Source organism: Heloderma suspectum, chromosome 1 (assembly GCF_057233095.1).
Source record: "Heloderma suspectum isolate Gila_16-S chromosome 1, 16-S_ref, whole genome shotgun sequence".
NCBI classification, from domain to species: domain Eukaryota; kingdom Metazoa; phylum Chordata; class Lepidosauria; order Squamata; family Helodermatidae; genus Heloderma; species Heloderma suspectum.
Window position 1 is genome coordinate 354,833,552 of NC_139458.1, and position 15,177 is coordinate 354,848,728.

Below are 15,177 nucleotides of genomic sequence, written 5' to 3' on the forward strand. Positions count from 1 at the left end.
ATTATTATTATTATTATTATTATTTGATTAACACTTGTTTAGAGCCACTGGGAGCCACTTGATGAAACTTTGGGGTCTAGAGTCATCTCCTGAGCTTCCAGTGGTCCATCCCAGGCCTAACTCAAGCCACTTTCAGTTATTATAGGCTACTCAATTCTTCCAAACATCATTCCAGATGATATGAAATAGCTTTTAAACCCTATTAACAGCTATATTTTCATTCCCTTAATTGACCACTATTTTGTCTTAAAACAAAGAACTCGGTGATGCAGCAGTCTAATATGATAAAATATGCCATTACAAAGACTTTTGCTGTTGTTCAGTCATTAAGTTGTGTCCATGACCCCATGGACCATAGCACACCAGGCCTTCCTGTCCTCCACTCTCTCCCAGAGTGAGCTCAAGCTCAAGTTCATATTCATTGCATCAGTGATGATATCTAGCCATCTCATCCTCTGCCGTCCCTTCTCCTTTTGCCTTCAATCTTTCCCAGCACCACGGTCTTTTCCAGTAACTTTTCTCTTCACATTAGGTGGCCAAAAGATTTGAGCTTCAGTTTCAGTATCTGTCCTTCCAATGAGCAGTCAGGGTAGATTTCCTTTAGGACGGACTGATTTGACGTCCTTGCAGTCCAGGGGACTCGTAAGAGTCTTCTCCAGCACCACAGTTCGAAAGCATCAATTCTTCGGCGCTCAGCCTTCCTTATAGTCCAGCTCTCACAGCCATACATTACTACTGGGAAAACCATAGCTTTGATTAGACGGACCTTTGTCGGCAAGGTGATGTCTCTGCTTCTTACTATGCTGTCTGGGTTTGCCATAGCTTTCCCCCCAAGGAGCAAGCGTCTTTTAATTTCATGGCTACAGTCACCGTCTACGGTAATCTTGGAGCCCAAGAAAATAAAGTCTGTCACTGCTTCCATTTCTGCCCCTTCTATATGCCAGGAAGTGATGGGGCCAGATGCCATGATCTTCGTTTTTTTAATGTTGAGTTTCAAACCAGCTTTTGCACTCTCCACTTTCACCCTCAACAAGAGGCTCTTTAGATCCTCTTCGCTTTCTGCCATTAGGGTGGTATCGTCTGCGTATCTGAGGTTGTTGATAATTCTTCCAGCAATCTTAATTCAAACCTGTGATTGGCGTTTCTCATGATGTACTCTTCATATAAGTTAAATAAGCAGGGCGACAATATACAGCCTTGCCGTACTCCTTTCCCGATTTTGAACCAATCGGTTGTTCCATGTCTAGTTCTTACAGTTGCTTCTTGACCCTCATACAGGTTTCACAGGAGACAGGTAAGGTGATCTGGTACTCCCATCTCTTTCAGAATTTGCCACAGTTTGTGGTGATCCACACAATCAAAGGCTTTAGCGTAGTCAATGAAGCAGAAATAGACATTTTCCTGGAATTCTCTTGCTTTCTCCATGATCCAGCAAATGTTGGCGATTTGATCTCTAGTTCCTCTGCCTCTTCGAAACCCCACTTGTACTTCCGGTAGTTCTCGGTTCGCATACTGCTGAAGCCTAGCTTGTAGGATTTTGAGCATAACCTTGCTGGCATATGAAATGAGCGCAATTGTACGGTAGTTTGAACACTCTTTGGCATTGCCCTTCTTTGGATGTAAATTGACCTTTTCCAGTCTTGTGGCCACTGTTGAGTGTTCCAAATGTGTTGGCATATTGAGTGAGCACTTTAACAGTATCATCTTTTAGGATTTTAAATAGCTCAGCTGGAAGACTGTAATCTCCGCTAGCTTTGTTGTTACTAATGCTTCCTAAGGCCCACTTGACTTCACTATCTAGGATGTCCGGCTCAAGTTCAGTGACCGCACTATCATGGCTCTCAGGGACATTCAGATCTTTCCTGTCTAGTTCTTCTGTGTATTCTTTCCACCTCTTCTTAATCTCATCTGCTTCTGTTAGGTCCCTGCCTTCTTTGTCCTTTATCATGCCCATCTTTGTACAAAACGTTCCCTTGAGATCTCTGATTTTCTTGAAAAGATCTCTAGTCTTTCCCATTCTGTTGTTTTCCTCGATTTCTTTGCATTGTTCATTTAAGAAGGCCTTCTTGTGTCTCCTTGCTATTCTCTGGAACTCTGCATTCAGTTGGATATATCTTCCCCTTTCTCCCTTGCTTTTCGCTTGCCTTCTTTCCTCAGCTACTTGTAAAGCCTCATCAGACAGCCACTTGGCTTTCTTGCATTGCTTTTTCTTTGGGATGGATTGAGTTGCTGCCTCCTGAACAATGTTACGGACCTCCGTCCATAGTTCCTCAGGCACTCTGTCTATCAGGTCTAATCCCTCAAATCTATTCCTCACCTCCACTGTATATTCATAAGGGATATGATTTAGGTCATACCTGAATGGTTTAGTGGTTTTCCCTATGTTCTTCAATTTCAGCCGAAATTTTGCAAGAAGCAGCTCATGATCTGAGCCACAGTCAGCTCCAGGTCTTGTTTTTACTGACTGTATAGAGCTTCTCCATCTTTGGCTGCAAAGGACATAATCAATCTGATTTCGATATTGACCGTCTGGTGATGTCCATGTGTAGAGTCGCCTCTTGTGCTGTTGGAAAAGAGTGTTTGCTATGATCAGCGTCTTCTCTTGGCAAAACTCTATTAGCCTTTGTCCTGCTTCATTTTGTACACCAAGGCCATGCTTGCCTGTTATCCCCGTTATCTCTTGACTTCCTGCTTTGGCATTCCAATCCCCTATGATGAAAAGGACATCTTTTTTTGGTGTTAGTTCTAGAAGGTGTTGTAGGTCTTCATAGAACCGATCAACCTCAGCTTCTTTGGCCTCAGTGGTTGGAGCATAGACTTGAATTACTGTGATGTTGAATGGTTTACCGTTGAGATAAACACATGATTTTTTATCGTTGTTTTATGTTTAGCTGGTCTAGTATTCACACAGAAAATGGCAAAAAGTTAAAATACACATAATGTTACAGACATGGTTTCCCCTTGAGTGCAGGATTTTTGTTTCACACATATCCAGCACAGATATGCCAATCCACACTGAGAGCTGGTGCGGGTCTGGGTGTGGGGGCTTTAACCCTTTGCCTCCCACTGTGGTCCTGATTGGATTGGGGCCCCACACCTGCAATTCACAGGCAGTAAAAAGCTCTCATTTGCTTCAACAGGATCTGTTTTCTCCATGCAGATTGCACATGTGAGGGCCCTCAATACAGATCAGGACTGCATTGTGGAACAAAGGATTAAAGCCCTCCTAACCACAGGGCATTTGCGAAACAAATTTTGTGCTCTAAACCATGTTTGGCCTTCAGAGATTGAGCTGTGAAACAGACAATCTACAGTTCAAATCTGCCATGAACTAACTAGGGGTAGTATCCAATATTAGTCCTATGTAGAGTAGACGTATTGAAATAAATGAGACATAAGTTACTCACAACTACCTTAAGAGCCGTTCATTTCAATAGGTCTTTTCTAACATTGGATACTCCCCTAGGTATGCAGAAGCAAACCATGATTTCAGCCTCACTTTTCCCACCTAGCACAGCCCTAAAACCAGAAGTAAACCCATGTGCGGAAAAATGTGACAGGGTGGGGGTGGCATTTGCAGGGGTATGCAGATTAAGTACTTCCCTCACACACCCACCTACACCAAATATCCCTTGTAAGTGCCCTGCCCCCCTGTATTTCCATTATCTCAGCAAATGTGAGTTTGAGCACACCCAGCAGTTGAGATCTTCAGCAAAGTTAAAAGAGTATAACACTAAAATGCTGGGAAAATAAAAAGGGTTTCACCTGACACCTGAAAGAATACAACATAGGTGCCAAGCAGCTTCCTTATATATACAAATGCTAAATACTATTCTACTAAAATGTAAGGAGCCAGGTCACGCGGGGTGGGGTGGGGAGGGAGGCATAGAATTGCTACACGGAGCTTTGCTGTTTTTCATTCCCCACCGTGACAAATAACATATTTTACTAAATTACCTTGGAACCCTTGGGTAGTATCCTTTTGTGCCTGTGCCCTCACAGGACCCACTGCTCACACAATAGGGCTTTGGCACTTCTAAAAATAACCTAAAACGAGCAGAAAAGCTTGCTTCTGGAATGGGGCAGGTCAGTGGAGCTCACAGAAGGGAACTCTGCTGACCTGTCTCAATCCAGAAACAAGCATTTGTAGCAGCATAACGGAACCAGCAGAGGTAGAACGGCCCTGTCAGATTCTGTCCCTTTTGTCCTCAGGTCAATGTTCCTTTGACAAAAATACCTATCACATATTTCAAATTGCCCCATCTAGCAACCATACCAGTTTTCATGAATACATTATATTGCCTAAGGAACTACAGATAAATATTCATGTCTATACACTTACTTCTTTTTTCAAAAAGAATTACATCTGCCCTTCTGAACACAACTGCTGTTTTGGAGTTGACAGCCAATGTAATGCACTTTTGTTCTTTGATGGCAAATATAAAAGACCTGTTGAAATGGCAAGATGTGAGAGGGACATTAATTTTCTCTAAATATTTATTTTATTATTTTGTATGTATTTTATTTATAAATTTATTTACACGTTGCTTGTTGGGACATAACCCACACAAGGAGACTTACAATATAATAATATACATAACATACTTTAAATACAAAAAGGATTAAAAAATTATATTAAAACTACCATATACCAGATAAACTATAATTTAAACAAAACACAGTGACCTGGTTTGCACATAACAACAACACAGGGTTGAATGAATCCATGCATTGTTGCCTTACCCAGAGTTAACCCATGATTTGGCTGCCAGATGATCAAGCACACTGCTGGTTGTTTGGTCATTTCCTGGGTTGTTTGGTTCCTGCCTCCTTCACCTGCTCCCTTCCTGTATTTCAACTTCCCTCACAGCACTGTGGTACTGATATGTTGAGTGGCTGGGTTGGTGTTTTTCACCACTCTTGCCTGCATCTTCTGTAGCCTGGCAAAACAACCTATGAACAACCCACAGTTCTGGGTTTGCCTGTAACGACAACTCATTGTTTAAACAACCCAAAGTTCACAACCCAACAACAAAACATGGGTTCTCTTCATGGGTTGTTCATGGTTAACAACGCATAGTTAATTCATAGTTCCCGGTTTGCACATAACAACAATCTACAATTCAACAACCCACAGTATGGGGTGGCGTTATGTGCAAGCCAGGTCTATGGGTAAAATCCAATGTCACACAATGGGACTTTTCTTTCCTTTCCTCCCCTCTTTAAGATCCCATGCCTTCCATTCCCCAGCGTTTTGGATCAGTCTTTGAGGCCACATGGGGGGCTGCAGGGAGATTTTGGGTGTCATAAAAGGGCAGCAAATTGTTAGTTATTTACTTTGTTACTATTGTATTTCTACTGCCATGGATGGGAAGAGGTGCTTATAAAATTTTCTATCTCATGTACCAAAATAATTTGGCTGGCTTTAGGTACTATGCACCTTGACTTGGGTGGGACGGAACCATTTGCTGTTCTCCCTCAGGCAGAAAAATGACTTGGGCCAGCCCTGATTGAAAGGCATTTGTAATAGATTTCAAAAAGGCAGATGTTGTTATTATTTTGAAACTTAATATAAGAGTTAGGACTGCAGCCTTACAGTTGTATCCAATGTTGGTCCTGCTTAGAGTAGACCCACTGAAATGAATGGGACTTAAATTAGTAATTACTAAGGTAAGTCCCATTCATTTCAGTGGGTCTACTATAAGTAGAACTAGCATTGGCTATAACCCAGTATGTCTAGGAAACATTTGAGAGCATCACTGAACATTAGGACATTTGGGCATTCTTTATAAGATGCAGCATTGTCCCAGTTACCTGCAAGTAAATGTTGATTCAGCTTCACATTTCTTAGCACATTCTTCTTTATTGAGAGTTCTATAGAGGTGTTTTGGAAGACCAATTATCCAAGCTCCATTTGTCCGTACATAGTTATCCAGGATATCTCCTTGAACTAAAAGAAAGTGAAGAGATGAAACTAAGAAGTGAAAACACTGTAGCCAATAAAAACATAAGTTTCTCTGTAGCACTGGCTGATTACATTCCTTATTCAGATTGAGCTGGGGTTATGTATCATAGCACATACGATGTGTAGAACTCAACATGAATGGTAATTGTAGGGCAATGTCCTACATACTCCAGAGAGAGTGGGCATAAAATCACATAGGACAGAATCCAACGGGGCACTTACGCCTCCGCTGATTCTCTTGTGCAAGTGGTGGGTTGTTGTTGTTGTTGTTGTTCCACCTTTCTTCCATGATGGGGCTCAGAGTGATATACATGGGATTCTTTAGTAGTCTTCCATCCAGGCAGTGACCAGACCTAAACCTACTTAAGTTCAGCAAAGTTGTTGAATAATGTACCTTCAAATCATCCCCCGAGACACCCTTATCAGTTCTTGATGATAATGGATTTCAGGTTCTGAACTGATAATGATGTTGTGATTGGAATGTGGTGACTGGAATCTATTTATACAACAGTGGGAAAGTCCAACCGATGAACCTTTGCACATATGAAATCTCTAATAATAACATATGTGGCAAAGAATATGCAAACTCTACTGCTGGTGAGCTGAGAAGCTGAGTTCCTTTCTTACTGGGGAGCCATGATTTGTGGGAGTGTGCAGGCTGGCAGCGAAGGGAGGAAAGGCTGGCAAGGAGTGGCTACACAGCCACAACATCTACGCGTTCCCAGGGAACGGACTGCTGAGCCAATCGGCACTCTGATGGGCTTGATGGGGGTGGGGGCAAAGGGGCAGATCCACCGGTGTGAGTTCTGTCTCCTTTGTTCTCACTCCAGTTCAACCTGAGGCCCCTAAAAGCAGGCCTGCAGGACTGGCAAAGACGGTGCAGATTTTTTGCCTTCCCCATTGCAAGATTAATTCCATTGCAAGATTAATTCCAAGTTGACCTGGCCTATCAGTAAATGCTTTGTGGCTGCTTCATTTTATAACATTTGTCATAACTGTGTAGGAGCGATTGGCACTGGGTTGGATCCACTGGTGAGGGAGAGAAGGATTGGGCTCCCCACTCCCTAGCAGTGGGGATTCCTGTAAGGGATCTCAGGGACGTGGCACCAAGACCAGACCAGTGTGTGAGCTGTGAACTTGCCATGTCCGGGGTGGTGGAAAGGGATGCACATTAGCAGCCCATGCCATGGTGTGCCCCTGGCCCTGCAATCCACCAACAGTGCTCCTGGCATGTGGGCCAGGAAGGGGAAATTGGACAGCAGGCAAGCTGGCTGATGGCAGGACCCATGCCCTATGTCATTGCCAAGCCTACTGAAGTGAAAGTCAATAAAGCTGTGGCCAGTTTATTATCCGAGCTATGTCTCTGTGTTAATTTGTTCTCTTCCCTTTGCCAATGGGACTCAATTAAGTGCTGCCCACACAATTCATGTTTGGAGGAGTGGCCACCTGCCTCCTAGTGGAGTGTGGGAAGAAGAAGCCTCTCATGGTTAAGATGGTGGCTGCTGAGTTTCTGTAGTTGCAGTATCTGGGCCTCAGCTATGTTATATCCAAAAACAAATAGTGTGAGTTGTCTTCTTAAGGAGCTGTTGTCCTTTGGTGGAAGCTACAAAACACTTCTGAAACTATTACAGCAACACGGAACAAGGGTAGCTTGTCACCCTTTCTAGTTTTAACTATAACACCAATATAACACTAACCAAAGAATGATCTGATGGAACATGAAGCAGCCGCCCTATGGCAAAAGCTAAGCATATCTGGCCCTGTAAGTTCCCTGGATCGGAGACTGTCTGAAGAAACATAAGAAAGCTGCCCTGAGCTGTTTGGAGGAAGATGGGGGGGGGGAGTATAAGAAAAACACAAGAACCAAATAAAAAATGCAGCATAGCACAATAAATGTTTCACAGGAGAGACTAATGCATATTCTTACCTAGATCATTGAGAATTAGTATATAGCTCACAATTTGAAAACCCACATGCCTGACGTTCAGCAAGTCTCAGTAAAAAAATAAATAAATCCAACTTTACATTTAATCTGCCCAAAGAATTCCTTAGCCAACCTTTTCAGCACCATAGTTTTTGGGATTGTACAGCATTTCAAAAACCAGAAGAAGAAATTATATATTGTATAATATAAAAGCTTATAGTATAAGCTTTTATAAATCAAGACCTAGTTATCCAACCTTTAACAAATATGGACCCCACACTTCAGGCTTGTACTTGGGCTCAACCTATTTCAAGTCTAGAGGATAAATCCAGCATAGTGGTTTGGAGATTACAAGCTATTTCTGAAACCTTTTTTTTTTTTTACAATCTCAGTTGCTTTAAAAAGTAATGTAAAGACAACCTTACCTGCATAGAGAAATAAAAGTAACACAAAGATATCTTTGCAAGACCCCATTTTGGGACAGCCAGCTTGTGTGCTGAAAGCACTGTGTCTCAGTGGACAAAGTTTTATTGACTCAGCTTAGAGTTAGACAAGCATCAAGCAAACAAGATAGCCAAATTGAGTTAAACATTCTCTCGGTAAGTTGGGCCTCTATTTTCTGGTGCAAATGTTCAAACATTACCTTGAATTCAGGATCTTACAAAATAACATTTAAATGTCTGATTACGTATTGGGGAAAGGTGGAACACCTTCCTGATTTATGTAAGACAATCTTTGCTCTGAAATTCTTACCTTCCTTTAGTTAATCAAACCATTATGGAATGTTTCTGGATTTCAAAAACATACAGATCTTCGCCTCTCTATGAATTCAATGGCTAAATGCACAATTCAGTTCGGGCCTATTCTCACAAACATTTTGACATGTGGCAGCCATGGGAAAAGCCTAGCCCAGGTTGACTTCCAAATGCTTCAGACTTTTAACAGCCACATGTACGCATCTGAAAATTACATGCTGAATTCAGCTTTTGGGATGCAACCATCAATCACCTTAGTGTGGGTCAACAGTGTTGCACCAAAAGCCAAATTCAGCACGTGGTGGCAGATGCACACACCTCACCATAGGCTAAAATGGCTGGAAGATAGGAGCAGAAAGGGCTTTCACGCTGTGGTCACAGGTTTAAGCTCTTGAATTTGGTTCTATTCACATAATACATTTCTTGCACAGGCAACAAAGAGTCCCAATCATGCCCAAATATGTGCTCATGTGGAAACATGATGTGAATGAGACAATCATGAATATTTGCCAGTTATGTGGGGCTATTGGAATGAAAGAGGTACAAATGACATGAATTGAAATTCTAATGCCATCCAAACCTCAACTTTCCAAATCCCTCCCTGGTATTTCACTACATGCCCTAGAAAAGATTATTTATGCATTATTTTCAGTCACACTGCCAAAGATCTTGGCATGTTATATATTCATAATTTCATTTTATAAGTGGATGCTTCCGCAATTGTTCTTGAAATCAAAAACACATTCACATGACACCTTTGATCTAAACGTGTACTGAAGTCTTCTCAGTAATCAAATGCTGGGTCTATACATTCCACAGTAAAGTTGCACTCAGTATGCAAGTTACCAGCCTGGCACTAAATTGATAAATTGTATTGAAAGCATTTGTAACATTGAAGCTGTAAGAGAATAATGCATTGTTATTTGTTTTTGATTGTTTTTGATCGGCCTCCTTGGTGCTTGCATCTTATGTGTCATCATGCTCATTTTCACCTGGAGTTGTTAAGACGCTGACAGCTTTCCACATTGAAGGATGCTTTCATTTGTAAACAGGAAGGAGTTTTCTTTTTTTGCTTATTATCTATCTTGTCTAAATCTCATCCCCCTTCTGGAACAATGTTGATCTAGTCATGTTTGTCCTCTTCTGTTTGATATCCTCAGAGGCTTGCCTAAAGGATGATGTTTATCTGAGATAAATCAGGGGTACTTTAGTTAGCACAATGGTTAAAATATAATTAGCTGCAGGGCACCTTTTAAGTTAGCACTTTCCTGTTGGTTTGTTTACTGTAAGATGAAAATACTCAAGGGACCATAACTAGCTACTAAATGGGACCTCCAGTTGGCTCAGGCCATTATATACATTATTCCATTAATCTCTGATATCCCTAAATGCCAAGATGACAACCACAAAATCAAGTCCAAAGTGCATGTGTTTCAAGGGCACCATCCCCAGAAGTAGAAAGGTAGCAAGGACAGAGGCACAAGGAACTAGACACATGCCAAACTTGGAAAAGTCCAATGAGCACAGGGAACCATATGCAAATATGGGTACAAAAGTGCTGGGACAGTCTTGGGTGAGTCCAGGGGTCATTTTGGAAACTCAACATTTAGTTTTTGAATTGCATCACAGCTTGAAAAACGGAGCAACGAAGAAGCTGTAGGGTGGCCGGTTATGCCTCACCAAAAAAGAGGGCAAAATAGGACACAAAAATGCATAACTTTTGCATATACTGATTTATACATACGATGCACATTTAAAAATAATTGCTATATTTAAGTAGAAATACAATACATCTCACCATGGTAAGGAAGACTGTGACCAGGCGATCTCTGTGCCTGCCTGCTCAGTCTGCTGTCCAGGTGCTCAGCTCACTGCTGATGGGCTGCTCTCCCTTCTTATAGTTCTTTATCTTTAGACCTGACTTGGACAGGGCAGCCCCTCAAATAGGGGGCATTTTTGAATAGAGGGCTGTCAAGAGCACTATCCTCTTTAAAGTAGGACATGTGGGTGCCCTAGTTGCATTCCTATACCTACACACTTGGGGGTAAGCTCCATTGGACTCAGTGGGACTTCCTTCTGAACAGACATGTACATGGTTGCACTGTAATAATCATGTTGTGCTTTTTTTGGTATTTGTTTAAAATATTTTCATGCTGCCTTTCGAGGCGAAGCTGGTTTACTGATCAAATGCTGAATATAAACAACAATTAACAGGAACAGCAGCATAAAACATTTGAAATAAAAACAGGAAAAACCTCCAGTATATAAAATAAACATGGGCATCCCATTCATTAGGTGAAGAAATGTCTGCCTAAAATTCAGAGCTCCTCATGAGAAAGGGCTACTCATGAGTAAAGCTCTTCTTGTGCATAATTTCCCAGGGCATCTCTGTGGATCTGCAGCCGAGCCCTGAGTGGGTGGGGACCCTAAAAGCTCAAGCTTTAAAGCCCTCAGTTTTGGACAAATGGTTGCTGGAACAATGTCTGTTCTCCAGTTCCCAGACTTCGGTCTAGCATCCCATTGCTAATTAGTTCCCTTTTTGGACCTTGTGTGCTCTGAGGACCTTCAGACCTCACCTTTGCCAGCTCCTTGCTCCATATCAGGGCTCCTTCACACTGAGCTTTTATCCTGAGATTGCTCCTTCACGGAAGTTTGCAGACTCTTTACATGATACCGTGATCATTCCTGTGCTAAATTCCCTTTGTTCCATTTTTAAATACATCGCAGATAATGAGCTATCAAATTATCCTGTTGTGTGTTCCACTTCAGTTTCCTCCGTGAAAAGAGTAAAAGTGGCAAGAAGAGGAGCGAGATCAATTAAAGATAATGGAACAAGAAGAAGAAGGAGAAAGAAGGAGAAGGCAGGGAAGGGGGTGCGGGGAAAGGAAGCACATGAAAAAGGTAGTTGTTGTGATCCTGCATTTAAAACGGAAGCAGAAAGCCCAGCTTTAAATGCAGGATTTTAGGCTGGTATAGAGATGCCCTCAGTGTGCTATATGAAACATTCAGTCAGCATCAGGTGCCGCACTGCTTAAAGCAGCACAACATTGGTACTAATTAAAACAGAACATGGCATGGAGTGTGAACTGCACAAGTTTTTCATAGTTGCCCGATCCTGCCCAAGTTAATCACTTTAAAATCTAATTTATAAGCACCATAAAAGCCAGTGTAGTGTAATAGAAAGAGTGGCGGACTGTTGTCCTGCTGGCAGGCAAAGATGTTTTTTATTCAGGTAGGTCTTTGGCATATAAGCTGGTTGGCTGCTGAAGCAGGTTTTAATTGGTTTATTTCTTTTATTGTTGTGTTTTTAATTGTGTTTTTAATATATTTGTATGTATGTTATGTTTTAATCTGGATTTTATTATTATCTGTCTTGACTGCTGTTTTTTTGGTGGAAAGGCAAGATGGAAATTAAATAAATAAATGACTGCAGTTACCAGAGTACAAATTCCCGCTCAACCATGAAGCTTACTGGGTGACCTTGGGTCGCTCCATTTTTTAAGGGAATGGGTGAATACAAGAGCTATTCACCTTAGTCTACCTCATAGAGTTGATGTCAAAATAAAGTATGGTGGGGACAACAGCATGTATGCCACCCTGAGCTCCATGGAAGAAGTGTGGCATAAAAATATTCAATAAAATATTCAATATTCAATAAATTAAAAAGCAAATAATTTTCTATGGTAAAGTTAAGCTTGAAGTCAGTGGGATTTAAATGTGCTTAATTTTGCTCAGAATTTCAGGTACAATTCAGGCAAATATTGACTGGTACAGCTATATCCTCCATGGTAGGAACTGGTGTTCAAAACTAATAGTCAGGTAGCAGATATATGAGATAAAGAAACTGGTGAGACTGAGGGAGACTCAAAACTGTAGTAGAAGAATTCAAAGCAGAAACTACCAGTAAGGCATCAAAGAGGTGGAACAGGAAAATTCAGAGTGAACAGCACAAATGTGCATTGAGGAGGTGGAGACAAGTCAGACAACAAAGAGAAAAAGTGAAACTGTATTACTAACGAGTGACGGCCTTGAGAGTTACTTCAGTAACTGCATTCCTGTGATAAAGGGCTTCTTCACATGGAGCTTTTATCCTGCTATTGAGACTGCTCACTCACAGAAGTTTGCGGGCCCTTTAGATGACATGGTTAACTTCCAGGGTGCCTCCTGCACTAAATGACCTTTATTCAGTTTTTAAATAGATCAGAGAAAATTGGCCATCTGTACACCTTCAGTTTATTGCACGCTCATAATTGCCAACTCACTGAATTGTGCGGTTCCCTTACATGACGTCGTCATCAGCCAGTCATCATCCCACCACTTCCACCCACCTATCCCATGTTTCCCTCAAACGGAAAAAATGTGGTGTTTTTCCAAATATGCACAAATGGAGCACCATGACCTCCCCATATATTTCTCCCCTAGCGCAAATGAACCACTGTATGTTGGCAGCTGTGTGTGGTTGTTTTGGGTTGTTGGGGGTGTGGTCATGATGGTGAAGGTGGTGACAATGGGCTGTGGGGTGTGTTGCCTTCCCGTGCCTACGCCATTTTGGGTCCTTGCCATTTTCAGCCTGCTGCGTTCTGAACAAGTCAGCAGAGTGGCGTTCCAACCTGCTGGGATGCCCCCCTGCTGTATATTCCCAGCGAGTAAATGGCAGAGATTGTCAGAAACACTGAACGGGGAGGCGGGGTGCCCAGGGAGATCAGTGGGAGGGCTGCCTGCATATCTATCCCCTTCCACCAGTAATGTGCAAGGGGAGGGAAAAGGGCAGGAACCAGGAAGGAATTATCACTACACCCTGAGCGTATGTAATGCTTCTTCGTGGAATGGTGGTGATGCCTCTGAGCGGCATCACCACCCCTGCGAGAAGGAAAGAAATGGAAAATAACGTGATGGGGACAGCCATCTAAAGAGAATGACCCAATCCTGCAATGATACCAATGATGGGGAAAGAACTGGCATTGATGTGGAATTCTCTGCCCGTGTAATGGAGCCCAATGAGGTATCAAATTACCCTGCTTGTGTTCCGCTTGAGTTCCCTCCGTGAAAAAGGAAAAGCCACAAGAAGAGGAGCTAGATCAATGAAACATATGGAAGACTCAGATAAGGGGGAGAAGGAAGGAGAAAGGGGAGGGGGGAAAGGAAGCATGTGTAAAGGGAGTCCATTGTGATCTTGCATTTAAAACAGAAGCAGAAAGCCTTGTTTTAAATGCAGGGTTTTATTTTAGGCTGGTGTGGAGATGCTCAAAGACTGGAAAGCCAGAAGGACTTATATGTACATCTACTCATGAATCACACACGTTGTTGAGAATCCTCGGTGGGGGTTTGGGCAACTCACGTCTGGCCCATGGGAACAGAGAATAACTTCTTACATCTGGTGGATGCAGCCCTCAGTGGTAGCCTTCTTCAACTTCAATCAAGAATAGCATGTAATTTGGCAGCAGTTTATAAGTCGTCTCCCATTTTCCATGTGGGAACTGGGGGGTATGAACTGGGAAGGCATTATGGGGATAATAGTGGAAGTCATAGAACTTGTCATTATGTGTCTTAAATTTGAAGATTAACATTGCAATTGTACTTACTAGTCTCTCTCTCCGTGTGACTTATCAGTCACTTCAACGTAGACTAATTTTGCAAAGTCTTAAGTCCTATTATGGCCCTGTTTATTTATAATTGCATCATACTTAATACATTTTTGGAGGGTCAAGTGAAGGCTGATTTGAAGGGTCTTATGTAACTGTTAATGTATCTATGCTTTGTAGAATGGAAAATTCATTAAATGGTTCATTTTCATTTATAAACTTGGCTTTTGAGTACTTACTCAAAAGGATAGCTCTGTGGTTCTGGGAGTTATGTTGCTGGGCCACTTCATTCTCTCCCTTTTGTACTGTATTTATTTATTTATTTATTTATTTATTTATTACAAATTTGCGACTTGCTCATATATATTACTAGGCTGTGTCGCTGGTGCATTGAATCTTGCAAATGGGGCCCATCTACATTGGGAATTTGCTGTGGTGTTACTGTGCCTCACACACTAGCATGACAATAACATAATCCCCATTCCGCATCAATCATGGGTTTTCTTGCCATAAAACCCACATTTTTTCAAAGTCTTTTTGTGAGGAATTTTCTGCTTACCATGACTTGCCTGCATTCTGGGACTCAGTGTGTCATAAGTTTGTGGTGCTACTCTGGGGTGGCGGGGAGTAGGAATGGCTTCAGCGCTGTGAGGAGGAGTGGGATGTTGTGTCAGCTAAGGGTGAACCCAACAGGAATGGAAGGATTTAACCCTTCCTGTCCGCTATACCCTCTGCTGACCATGGGAGGGGAGGGGTTGTGTGTTTGCTAATGATCACCCCCTCCAATATGCTTAATGAATGTTCTCTCCTTTGTCTTTTTTCTTTGCCTCAAGGAACAACTAGCTGGCATGGACAACTGCTTAGAAGTAAATCACATTCTCTTCAGTGAGGCTTACTCCTGAGAAAGTCAGCACATTGCTGAATTTTTTTTTTTTTAATCTCCCCTTCTGT

The 15,177-nt window shown here is 42.0% G+C and overlaps 1 protein-coding gene across 2 annotated transcripts in view; it reads right to left on the reverse strand.

Annotated features, from left to right (window-relative positions):
* Window positions 1-8,406, reverse strand: part of LOC146359718 (plasminogen-like) — a 53,259-nt gene extending 44,853 nt beyond the window's left edge. For both annotated transcript variants that reach the window (XM_084827967.1, XM_084827966.1), the window contains exons 1-3: window positions 8,315-8,406; window positions 5,815-5,950; window positions 4,343-4,449 (exon numbers count right to left, since the gene is read on the reverse strand). In XM_084827967.1, the coding sequence (XP_084684093.1) occupies window positions 4,343-4,449; window positions 5,815-5,950; window positions 8,315-8,363 (292 nt within the window). In that variant the 5' untranslated portion in view covers window positions 8,364-8,406. The remainder of the gene's footprint in view (window positions 1-4,342; window positions 4,450-5,814; window positions 5,951-8,314) is intronic.
* Between the last annotated feature and the right edge of the window lie 6,771 nt (window positions 8,407-15,177).